Here is a 13,507-nt window from a genome sequence, read left to right as displayed (position 1 = left end):
AGCGTATTGAGGAAAACATCTGTAACTTTTTTTTTTACATATGCACTTGCATGTAGTAAGGCAGTGTTTTTGAAGTGTCAGACATACATCAAAGCATAAAGATTTCTCTGTACAGTAGTGAGTATTAGAAGACCATAATGGCCAGGGTCAGAGTATTGTAAGATTTAAAAAAAAAAAATCTGGAAGCAGGTTGGCTTGGGACTTCTGTGATCAGTAAGAAAACCATCTGAGCCTGGCCTCATGCTACAAATCATGGCATATAGCTAAAAATCATCTAGAAAGCTAGAAACTGCATTTCAGAACCATAGTGCACACATGATGGGAAAGCTACAAAATGACATGTTGAATCACATTACATTATGCTTGGCTTCCTCTTTGCCCCTTCTAATTCAGGCCTAGTTCTAATAGCTATGACAACAAACAGAGTAGCGTGTGATAGTATGCCATGCCAGAGATTTTCACACCTGCACTGCAGAAAAAATACACTCATACTGATTCTTCCATTTAGACACAGGCAATTAACAACATCTGGAATACTTGAAAATCTAGGAAATTAACAGCTGTTAATTTCTGAGAGGGATGTAACAGAGAAGTAAAAAATGAAGACAGAATGAAGAACTCTATTGGACTACTTGTCATTAAAATTATTATTGGTTCTCCACAGCAAAGTATTTTTTCCTATTTAAGTATAAAGCATGTAAAATTCAACCAGTTGTGCAAAACTTGAATACATGCATTTTAGAGGCATCATTCTAGATTCTAACATCAATGATGGCATTGTCACTCGTGTCAAGCTGTGAAACAACTGAAATAATATTGCAATGGACACATAGATCACAGCAAAAAGATGACTGTCAAGTTATTAATCTTGAAAAAATTAATAGCCCAGCTGAGTCCAGGAAGTATCAAACTTCAGGAACAAAGATTACAGTTTAATAAGCCTTAGTGACCATGGGAAGTCATCTTGACTTTAGGTGTAAGAGCAACTCATATCTGCAGAAATATCAACTATTTTTTTCTGGAAAAGGAAAAACTTTTATGTGACTACTAACATTTTATGATATCAAAGAACAGCTACATTAAAAAACCACACTGATCACTTCAAACAAACTAAACTGAGACATTAAGTAACACTAGATTAGTTTGGCAACAAAACCAATACATATTAAGCTTATTTATCTAGTTTTCAGATACACAGAAATATCATTTACTCATAGTTGTTCCCGAAAGTTGAGGCAGTCATAACAACCCAGTTTCTCTTGTCACCTTCGTATAATTAAATGCAGCGATATCTCCAGATTTTACCGTGTTCCAAACTCTAAGATTTACATTTATCTCAGAGGTTGGTGATTTATAGTTTCTCAGAAATTAAAAGCTATCATTACTCTAACAGCCCAGTGTTTAACTGTAAGAGTGCTAGTAGGTATAACAGTTTAAGTACTTCTCCAGGAGTCAATCCGTCTATCTATACAACATATGGGAAAATAATTTCCTAGAAAACTGACACTGCATGTAAAACCTGAAGTGTTTGTGAGGTTTAATAGGTATTTTCTTTCTGAAGCTAGTGAAGTTATTTCTTGCCACATACAGAGTATCCAGAATCAACTAGTAGTTACAGATGCTTTACTGAAGTACTGAAATAGTTTCATGACTGTTTAAAAGATTATGTTTAGTTTGTACAATTGCTGGAGAAATACGTTTGTCATCAGTGATTCCCACTAGAAGCACTTCAGCTTACCTAAATAGGGAATACAAGGAGTCATCTTCAAGCTGCTGATATAGTCTCTAAGTCTTTTGTAATTATCTTCTTTACTCATAACGTACTCCAGCTTTTCAAAGGTGGCTTTATCCTTCCGACTCAATAACTAGAAAGAAAAAAAAAACAAAACAGTCTAAACCAGTGAACATTAAGTTTGATCATTATGATTTGTCTTTTACCCTTAAAAGCATGGATTTCCAAACCCCACCCTGCCCATTTTTGTAGTTGTTGGTCTGTTTTCAAGTACAACTGCCTCAAAATTACAGAATTTACTTCTTAAGGACGAGTACTTGCAGAGTTTACAAAGAAAAGTAGCTATTTCGGCTGTTAAATTTAAACTATCCTTTAAAAAAATTAGCCAGGTACAAACTTTGGTGTCCTGGAGTGTCCTTCTGAAATAGCACAAGTTTTCAAAAGACTGATCAAGCTAAAACACATCACACTTTCACATGCTGTCCACTTCTACAGTGTTTCAAAACACGAGTTGATTCACTCTAATTATCCATAAGTTAACACTTTTTTCAGATATACTGAGAAATTTTATACTAATCCAGCTTCACAAAAACCCAAATTCCAACACACATTCTTATTCTTGAATGGAGAGCTACCTCAACAAATTCTTTTCCAAAGAGTAAAATAAATACCATTAAGATCTGATAAATATCTTCAGCTAAACTAAATTTAAAAACAATGAATGCAGATATACACACATCCACGTACTTGAAGGTCTGGAAAAGAGTAAGGATTTAATTCATTTTTCCTCTACAGAAGGCATGATGAACTGGAATACAGGCTATGTATATCGTTCCGCCAACTAACAATTTTACTGGCTCTTACTATTACAGGAATGTCCATTTTGAATGCAAAAATTAGAAGTCATGGATCTCCTTCACTGTCCATTCCTCCTCACTCCCCCTCCCATCCCTCCTTTGACAGATTTAACAGCAACTAGGCTCTCTTGGTAAGACTGGGAAAGTAAGTTAAGATATTTTTAAAACATCTAGCTCAACTACTGCTGCAAAAACGCATTAAAGGCTTAATTTCAATTCAGAGCCAGAATTCAAAGAAGGGTATAGGATGTTCCCGCTAAGCATTTTGGCAGAATACTCAGTGCGGCAGTCTCAGTCCCAATTTTTCACCTGTGAGATATCCAATAGTGCAAAAATCACAATGATATGATTGCTGAATTTTTATGCATATTCCCTTTTCTCTTTCAGTTAAAGATCAACCTATGTGAATATGATAGAAGTGAATGTCCCTCCTGTAAAGCTGTAAATTCCCTAGGAAAATAAGTGCTTTTTTTACTTACTTTTTCTATATTCTACTCTTCATTAGGATAGCTAACACGCCAAACTGAACACTGGCTTTCAGAAGAAAGTCACTTTTTAAAAGTGACTTGTTTCCAAGACATATTGATGTCTGACATTCCAGCAATTAATTTAAGTCTTTAGCTTTGGTTCCAATATTCAGATGAACAGCATCTCGTGTTCATTAAAACTACAGATATCTGCCAATTCCAGGACAAGGAAACAGCAGACAGGCATGACTTCTATCCAACCACCGGAACGTAACATTTATCTTTTGAAGGTGATCTCCTCAAAGATGGTTCCAGTTTAACCAGCCTAGATTAGCTTGCCTCTAATAATATTCTACCGTACTCTGCCACCATTTGGTGTCTGAAAGGCCTTTCTAGTTTTGCAGACTGGAAGGTAAGACAAGACTAATAGATATAGTAATGGCCTAAATTCAGACCTGAATGGGCCTAAATTCAGACCTGAATGAAAATTAATTGTATTTTCCTCTAAACATGCTGAATTGCACAATCTTGTTTAAGTCTCATTATCATTTCAGGCTCTTGGAATAATCTCTAAACAAGCTGATCCTGTGTGACTTGCCCTTGTGTTCACAGTGAGATTCACATCATGTCTCTGTTTCTGCATTCGTGTAGAAAAGCACAGAGAGCCTGACAACATTAAAAGTGTCTCTGTGAGGGCAAGTAAGGACCCAGCTCTTATTGCTTCGATTTTGGAGCTGCTTCTTTTTCTAAATAATTTTTATTCCTCTGTCTCTTAGGCTTAAATGATGCAAAGAACAGTAAAAAGACGTACGTAGGCAGAGACAACAAAGGTTAAGGCTGATAGCTCACAGTAGCAGGGAAGGATTCAGAGCCTTACAGACTGCTCTTTGCTTTCTAAATCACAGTGTGCCAGCACTGAAGACAATCTTTTTGAAATGCAAGAAAGGAGAGATGAGGCTTCAGGGTGCTGGCAGACTGGGACAGGATTCACTCACCTAACTTCAGATGTCTAATGGTTATTTGCTTACATTGCCCAAGTCCTAGCTGGTCGTCTAGACTTCCTTTATACTAAATGGAGAGCAGCAGAATCTTCTATTTCTGTTTTAAGTACTTTCTTGGAAAGGTTCATAATTTTTTTCAAGTTTTGAATGGGGTAAATCACACATTAGAAGCATTTTATTGTTCTCCAGAGTTCAGAGGATGTACAGGCAACGAATGAGAGCAATTTCAGACATATTCAGACATATCGTCAGAAGACATGAATTTCAGCTTTTTTTAGGAACAGTAGATTACCAAGCAAATATTTAACGGTTCCTTTCAACTCTAGCTTCCAACCATAAGGTGACTTTTTTTCCTTCCTTTTTTTTTTTTTTTTTTCTTTTTACAAGAGAGAATATAGTTGCTGTTATTTTCCTGACTTCATAAATTGGGTTGATTGCAGGTTGCTACAAACTATCTCAGAAACAGAGAAGAAATCTTTCCTTACTGAAGATTTTGGAAGGTTACTGTAGAACTTACTCAGATGACTCAGTGACTCAAATAATGGCTTGGTGTGCCTTTTCACGTCTTTTTTAATATACGGAAAGCTGAAAGCTTATAATTACTTGAAGAATTTATAAACTGAACTTCCGAGAGAAAGAAAACTAAATCAGTTTGCAGCAAACATTGCTAGGAGCTACCCTGCAACTCAAATCTGCTAAGGCTTCTACAAGGTAATGAAAAGCAAAGACTTGCTTGAGATTGTATGAGAAATTAAACACCTGCAGAACTGCAGGAGAAGTTGGAATTTGGCATTTCAGAGGTTAGAAGAGGGGCAAACTATAAAAACTGACACAGATGTCAAGAGCACACAAATAATCCTCCTAAATGCAACCTAGGACATCTGGTTGGCCAAGGAGAAAAAGAAACTGAGGACTCCCAGTTCTGAATGGCAATCAGTTTGGCACCACAGTTACATAAAACTCTTGAGGTATCAACATGACAAAACCAGTAAAACAGAGGTTCTCCTCAAGATCATTTTGAAATGTTAACTTCATTAAGATTTCCTTAGAGAGATTTTTGGTATTTTGAAACAATGTCTTACTTATTTGGGCATTTGCAAAACGTGCCCAGAATTCTAGATGAGCATCTCAGTAGAAGTGATTAATATTCAATTTTGGTAACATTTATCAACCGATGGACATTATCATTCAGTTATCAGACAAAGAAACACTTCCTGCAACATGCAAGAATGTGTTGACATGTCTTCAGTGAACGTTTTTAGCTCTTTTTAATGATCTATTTATATGAATCCCTTGCACAGGAGTATTTCAGTCACCTGATTCTTTCTATCACGTTTGAAAAATGTCCCAGTTCATCTGTTTACACAGTTGGATAACTACACAATATACGGCTGAATCAAGCACAGCAGGAATGACTTTTACTCATTGATACCTCAGCTCTGAGTTGTCAATGAGTAAAAGTCATTCCTAATGTTCTTCTGATCAAGGATATGACTACACAAAAATAATACTAATTCCAGTCAAAAACCATGTCAAACAGGGTTTCCAAAGAAAGTAATTCTTTCCTAACTGTACAAAAACAGACCTACAAATATACTGCATAATGCAGTTATAACTATGAAAATAATTCTGAAAACTCTGAGAAAAGTTGCCAGATTTAGTTATCAGAGAAACTATGGATCTCTTTACAAAAACTGAATCAAGAGTTTCTGGACATCTGCTCTCCATAGCAAAAAGAATTCCAACGGTATAAACCCCTAAATGATTACAGTATGACCCACTTTGGCATTCACAATTTTCCAGCAACTAAATACAAAATAGCTTCTGGCCAAATTAGAAGCCTCTGCATTTAGTAGAATCTGCAGGGAACTATTTTTCACAGGAAAATATTTCTACACTAGAACGGAAAAAAAAACTCAACAGGAAACCATAGACTTAAGAAGCACTAGAAACATTATGTACACGGTACAAGAAGATTAAAAGTATTTGTAATAATTACTGCATCCTTGAAAACAAGCTACAGACTGTTGTGTTCTCCTAAGAACAAATTAAACCTCCTTCTTTGTCCTGCTGCTCACTTACCGCCCATGTTTTTGTCAGCCTGAAGATTGGAGCACTCTGTAGGCCTGACACAACCGCCATAAGAGCATGCAGATTATTCAGCTCATACAGTTTCTGAGGACAAAAACATATACAATAAATAACATTCCAAGTGGCATCAATAACAAATACAGAATAAATAATCTAAAAATGAAGAAACCGTGCATGCTCTAAAACGAAGAGCTCGTTACAGTGAACTGCTGTGCACCCATACCACTTTTATGGCACCTCCTAATTCTTCACTACTCCATCTATACAGTTTTGGATTACACTATGCTGGTTGTCTTATAGAGTGTCCTTCAAAAAGAAAAATTCCTCCATAGGCATATGTCTTGGGACACATCAGAAGTGCCAGAAATTTTCTGACACTCAAACTCAACAGATTCCTTTCATAGCATTCAACAGAATGTTAAAACTTGACATGCTGTAAAGCATAACCCAGTTGTGAATGATGTAATCGTGGCAGCATCTAATATCGTAAATGCATTTGGCATCACAGGTTTATGTAGCTACCAAGGCTGCAACAAAGCACAAAAACATCTTGTTGCAGGATGAAATCAAGCAGTTAAATTTCACATGCCTGGAGTACTTCCCTCACTGAAATACAATTTTTGAGGCATGACTACTCAAACTAGTGGAAAGGAACAACGAAATCAAAATTAAACACAGAAAACATCAGGGTAAAAGAAAATTCTTAAAAACTGTCTACAAAACACTGCATAAATGCATTTTCTTACATATTTGGAATTTCTCTCCCCTCTTTTTTCTTTCCCTCTGTCTCCAAAACCATTTATCTGCCTTGGCCAATTAACTACTGTCACAACAGCTTAAAAATGGTCTGGAAGAAAGCGTTGTTCCTTAAGCTCTTCTGCAATATCAGTTATTCAGATAGCTATGAGTATCCAGAGATCTGAACTACACTCAGGGATTTTTAGTGGAGCACACAGAAACTGAGGTTTTACCCTTAACAAAAAATACTTTTATAAAGAGAAATGGATACTCAATTATAGGATTTGCAATACTATTTAACCCATTTGGAAGATTCACCAAAGTAGGTTAAGATTCAAGCTAGACATTACACAATAATATAAGGAACCTTTGCTACTCAGGAAACAGTGGAAGTATTTTTTCCTCCTTGAAATTCAGCTCACTCAAGTTTTCTCAATGAGGAGACCTTTTATGAGATAATATGGCAAAAAAGGTAGCGTAACTGCATTCTGGTTAAATGCTGAATATCAGAAGAGACCATATATTTGGAATGCCAAAAGCAATACTGTAAGGATAGTTTTCCAGTTAATAGTTTTGGAGCAGGGCAAATTACTTTCTCTCTACTTAACACATTGCCAGAACACTAGCAGTCTTTTGGAACAAAGTCCTCACAGGTATTACTCAGAAATGCCACATTTTAATGCTTACTGTCAGGTCACCCTAGTAGCAATTTCAGTCTGCTGTTCTGGCATGTCTACTGACAAATGAGAGTCTTTCCACACCTACTGAAGCAGCGTGTCCCTCTCCTAACCCTCTTCTAGGAGGATTCTTTAGTAATGGTGTGTAAAAGGCAACCAGTGTTTTGTGGGGTGGTGGACATTTGTCATATACCACAGTCCTACTATTCCTCCATACAGCACTGTTGGTGTTGGTCCCACCACTCACACAATAATCCTTTCTCCCCCCCCCCAACATATATCCCCAGACAAGATAATAAAGTTCACTGCCCCAAAAGACAGTATAGCTGATTAAAAATGAAAAACGGGCTTTCCTAGCTGCTGCCAGCATTGAAACAGAAGTCATAACCTAATCAGGATAGTCTGGGAACTTCAGGGGAATGCAACTATTAAGTCCAATTAGTTCATGCATAAAGCAATATAGTATGAGATACAATTAAAGGACTGCTAGCTATATAATAGACAGACATCAGCACATAGAATTTACTGTAGAGTGGATTTACAGCTTCTCTGAAGAAAAGTTAATTAGTGTGACCCCTGGCACCAAGCTGCTTTGATAGTAGCTTTGGTATAAACAGAAAATCCTTTAAATGGCACTAAGTGCAGTAACTTCATGTTAGCATCCTCATGTAAGCAAAGCCAAGATAACAGATACAGTAAGTAAATTAACAGATAGGAAGTCACCCTCCATATGCATTTTTTTGCTTTTTGCAATTGTGATTTTACAACTTGCAGATAAGCAAAGCTCAACTAACTTCACCTGTTAGAGCACACAACTATGGCCAAACCAGCAGCAATTCAGCAGACACTGCTGTCTGCAGTCCACCGACGAGACCAGGCACATTCAGGGCGCCGTGCCCAAAGCAGAGCCTACCACACCCAGTGCCAGCAAGTGCCACCCAAGTACCAACCAGGCCTGACCTTGCTTGGCTTTGAAGATTGGTTCTGCACTATGACCACTACAGGTGAACCTTCCCCCTTCCATGGAGGGACATGGATCATGAGGCAAATTCTTGTACGTTTGTATTTCAAACAGAAAAACAAGAGTTGATTTTTAAAAATATGTAAGATGAAGATACATTAACTCACCAGATATCAAAGAATATTTAAGAGATCCTTAACAGCTTCTGAATTTTTAAATATTCTTAACCACTATGACCACAGCATGATTATTGAGCAAAGTCTGTGGAATCTTACAAGATTAGCTTTCTTTGCCCAAAATTTACAGTCAAATCCCACAGAAGTAGAATATTACTTCATTAAAGATGAACATGATAAACAAAAATTTTACATTTTCTTTTGCAGGTAACCTGAGGTAGTCTCAGAAGTTAGCTGCAGTAACAGCCACCATCTGCCAGCCAAACTTGAAAAACATCCCTCTCTTTGCATGACAATGAAGAAGTTTGATGGGGCCAGGCCTCTGGTTCATCTACACTTCAGCCAGGACTTGCCGACCCTTCTCTTATGAATGCCAGTCCTAAAAGTTTTCAGGAAGGTATCACAGGACAAGAGCTCTAAAATGTTTTCTGAGTTGAGGTATATTTTTGAAACAGTATTCATTAAGTTTTTATTATTCATGCCACAACTGAATTAAGAGATAACAAATCCTTTCCTTCCAAAAGTAAAAGCACACAAACAATTTCTGTTCTGACTGACACTGTTTGACCTGATTCTACACACAGCGTTTTGGTTTAGCCAACATTAGAAAACACATCCCATAAATTATATTGTCTAATAAACAACATTTGAAATAAGGCATCTCTGCATTTCCTTAATTAAGCTATTTTTGTGTAAACAAAGGCTGCCATTGCAGGACTTTGGTTTGTCAGTATTTCTGACAACTTTGTTACATGCATAAGCCAAACAGCTATTCATGTCAACAGATATAACCACAGCTAAATCAGGTATCAGATAAATATTTACCCATGTGTATTTTTGAACTGACCAACTTAAGTATAAGAAGTTCCATCATGGTGAATCCCACAACCCCCTCCCACCCCCATCCAAATTCTTACCTTCGCAGTTTTAATATAGTGGCTCAAAACCTCAGCTCTTATTTTTAAAGTCTGTGCATGTAGAATCTCTCTAACAACCCAGAAGCTTACCTACAAGGAAGAAAATTTGCCTTTTTAAAATACAGAGCTTCAACATTACACTTGTAATATTTTTATTTCATTATTAGTACATTAAAAGTCTCACAGGATCCAACTTCCATCTATAAAGCTGAATAGATACTAGAAGATGCAAATGCTTATACTGCAAAATCCCAACCAATATAATCCAGATACTAACAAAAACTTTCTCCAAAGTGTTTTGCTCTGTTATTCTACTCATTCTTACCCTATATACCTTCTACCATTGCATGGTCAAGCAATTGCTTAAATCAAACTAATAAATCTGACTCATGTTTAGAGTTGAGTCTTTTATCTTGTTACTTTCTTCACCTTCCCCATTTCATAACTGGTAGCCACAAACTCCAGTATTTTGTTGGAGAGTACATGTTCTGGTGCCTGCTTTTCTCAGTAAGTGTGTGGGCGGCTAGAAATCGTCTTTGTAAAATCTGTCACATCAGTTATTTACAGACAAAGACATTGAGATCTGTTTTTCTCATGAGGAAAACCCTTCTGCTGTCAGTCCATCTCAAAAAAACCTCAGCGGAATCACTTCTGTGCAACCTATGCAGACTTGTTTTCAGGCTAAGTTGGAGGATGAGATCTCACAAAAATAAAGCAAATGGCAAAACTCTCAAACTTCAAACTATGTTCTCCCAAAAAATAAAATCATGAAGAAATTTTATTAAGAGAGTCTACAAAATAAAGGAATATAAAAACTAAAACTGAGTTCTACACTTTTTGCTTTTCCACAACTTCAAAGCTGCACTATCCGATTCTCAGCTCAGTTAAACAGCTTCAATTCCCGCCACCATTTGCAAATTCTCAACACCTCTAAAGAAAAATTAAAAATAATCAGACCCAATATCACCTCAACAAAACTGGAACACAAGGTAGGAAGCCTCTGCTATAAGAGTTCACACTCTTACTGCTGGCTAAGCCAATTACCTGCTAATATACAGCACACTACCATACTAATTTGTTAAGTTTTATAGGACTGACTTAACTGTTGTATAAAAATTGCTCTTCTATTCAGTATGGTATGAAGGATGATTGCTGCATTTTGTAGTTACATGAACATCTCAAAACCTATACTTTGAAAATATTTTGTTAACATGTCTAAATGCTAATTTTCTCTTTCCTCTGCTACCCCCACGCCCTCTGCCCTCAAATACCTTAACACAAAGAAGAATGATAGAAAATACACACCTGTAATAGAACAGTAGTAAAGAATTAGCAAATGGTAACAAATACTGTAACTTTTATTTACGTCTACACTACAAGTTGGGAAAAAAATGAACAATTAGCAAGATGCAGCGTGACTGCTATTTACAAAACTACTGAAAACAGTGTATGAAGAAATGTATGCTCTCATAAACATCCTCCAACCTGTCATGCTGCTTTGATTTTTAAAAGCGATGCTAAACTACTCCTTGTAAGCTTACATTGTGTATGTATTCATGTTCCTGCCCAAAATTTCAATTAAACAACCAAAATATCCTGTTTATCCTGTTTCACTCTGTACAGTATGTCAGTTCTTTATACATAATAGCATCAGAAGAACCACACATCCAAAATAATTACATTTTCAGTGAAGTTACAGTGATGAGAACTGGGATGTCAAAACACAACAGTTCATTGGAACCAGCAAATAGAAGAATTACAAAAAAAAACACAGTGGAAAAAAATCCAAAAACCACAGACACCTTGCATAGCAACTGCTTTCAGGTGGTCTGTTTGTCTAAGAGTATATTAGCCAGGAAAGAATTAGTCACATAGCTCAGTTTCCTTTTTTTTTTTTTTTTTTTAAGCAAAGTATCTCCAGATAAACTGTTTTACCTTGACAAATAAAAAAATGGTTCTGCGCAAACAGCATTATTGTAAAATACATAAGTAATGAATACATAAATACTAAAGTTTCAGGCAGTACTTCAAAAAATTGTCAAAAAAAGTTAAACCTCAGTTTGAAGTTCTGCTGTGGTTACACAGCATAAGAAAACCAACTTTTCCCTTGACTAACGAACAAGTTTCTAAGGAGGTGCCTTCTTCCCTTTGAAGATTAAGAGAATTCAAATTTTTAACATAGATTTTCATATCATAAGGAATCCGGTTGAGACAATACATGCATTGCTATGCCTTAAAATCCCAAATCTCTTCAGTCTCAAGTGAACAGAGTGTCAGTGAAACAGGAGACTGCTTGCAGTAGGTCAGACTATGAAACACTTGCTCAAAACACAGAGCAATGCTCAATCATTTTCATAAGGATGAAAAAACAAGCAATTTACTATGTTGGCCTTGACTTCCCTGAAAGTTCACGAGTATCACAGTGACATAAGCACTGTGCTGCACAAGTACTTTTGTCTACTCAAGGAAGCCTGGTTTCCATCCCAGTCCCAGCCAGACTGAGCCTCAACACTTCCAAGCTCTTGCAGGAAAAACAAACCAGGACAAAATACAAAAGTTTCTTCGAAGCTTAGAGTCATCCCTTCCGTGACACAGTAAGCTGGAGATAAAGAATTAAACACACTTAAGCCATTTCCACTCCAACCATCTCCACTCCTCGTTGATATGTTTTTACTAGCACTGGCATTCATTTTTGGCTGGTGTTGTCTATTCACTGGTATCTTTAGACAGTATCATCATTTAATTTATTTGAAATATTGAAAAAGAAACAATTATAATAAACTCTTGTGTTTCAATAGGCTACTTTTTTTATTTTGTCCAGGTTTATTCTTCACTTAAATCATACATATTTGTTCCACACACATTTTGTGGTTATTTTACTTCAAGTCCTCTTGCACTGCGTTTAAATATTATTTGTCGCACTGTCCCACCAATATCAACCAGTTACATGACCCACAGCCTTTGATACCAGTTCAAGACAGCATTTAACCTTTTCTATTTATGTGCATATTTATATTCTTCCCTGTTAAGATCAACCTAGGAAAACCATGCTTAACTTTTGAACCATCTTTCCTTGAATCACAGCTTAAGCTTTTTAAATTATCCCATGTTTGCCTTATCTGAAAGACTAATTTTGTTATACTGGTGTTCTTAAGTTTATAGTAATTGGTTGCAAAACTAATTGTGCTTTCTGTGCTAATTAGTAGATCAGCAAACGCAAACCTCCCTCTTTAACAGAGTTTCTGGATTGTTCTTTCAAATCTGTTAAAAACATTTCGACATGCTACACAAAAAGCATGTCATGCAATGTAAAACAGGCAGTACTGACCTTGCATCGTTACAGCTAAGTAGAATCCCTGTCTTTGTGTTTCCAAAAGGAAGCGCACTAACCTCTTCCCCACGCCATTTAATTAACTGATAACTCTAGTAAAATTTCACTATCACACTTCACCACAACTCAGCAACACGACAACATTCAAGATAAACTTCCTCTCATACATAATGTTTGCATTTGGTTTCAAAAAAAACCCCAAACAACAAAAATACAGTTTCACAGAGTTAGCAAAATACAAAGTTTGCCTTTTTCAAGTGAGATCTTTTACTTTAAAATCCTTCTAATGTATCGAATCCAGTTGACAAGCTTCTCTATTTTAAGATCTGTGGCAGCACGATTCCACTCCTATTGAAATTAAAAGCCTCAAGAAAGAGGTTTTTAATACAGATAATCTTATAACCAGGAGAGCAACAGTAATCTGTACATAACTATGAAAGGTTTTCATATCAACATCGTTTTCAAAGGTAGAGAACAACGGTTTAGTAAGTAGGCAAACTTGACCATTTTGCACTCTGACAGATCTACCAGTTACAACACTAGTATACAAGTTACAATT

General features: G+C 36.4%; 1 protein-coding gene across 2 annotated transcripts in view; it reads right to left on the bottom strand.

The window, feature by feature from the left end:
* Nucleotides 1–13,507, bottom strand: part of RALGPS2 (Ral GEF with PH domain and SH3 binding motif 2) — a 118,107-nt gene that overhangs the window by 57,896 nt on the left and 46,704 nt on the right. For both annotated transcript variants that reach the window (XM_009991230.2, XM_009991237.2), the window contains 3 exons: nucleotides 9,618–9,707; nucleotides 6,140–6,232; nucleotides 1,739–1,865 (listed from right to left, as the gene is read on the bottom strand). In XM_009991230.2, coding sequence (XP_009989532.1) covers nucleotides 1,739–1,865; nucleotides 6,140–6,232; nucleotides 9,618–9,707 — 310 coding nt within the window. The remainder of the gene's footprint in view (nucleotides 1–1,738; nucleotides 1,866–6,139; nucleotides 6,233–9,617; nucleotides 9,708–13,507) is intronic.

This window comes from Tauraco erythrolophus, chromosome 10 (assembly GCF_009769465.1).
Source record: "Tauraco erythrolophus isolate bTauEry1 chromosome 10, bTauEry1.pri, whole genome shotgun sequence".
NCBI classification, from domain to species: domain Eukaryota; kingdom Metazoa; phylum Chordata; class Aves; order Musophagiformes; family Musophagidae; genus Tauraco; species Tauraco erythrolophus.
This window is presented reverse-complemented; position numbering and strand designations above follow the sequence as displayed.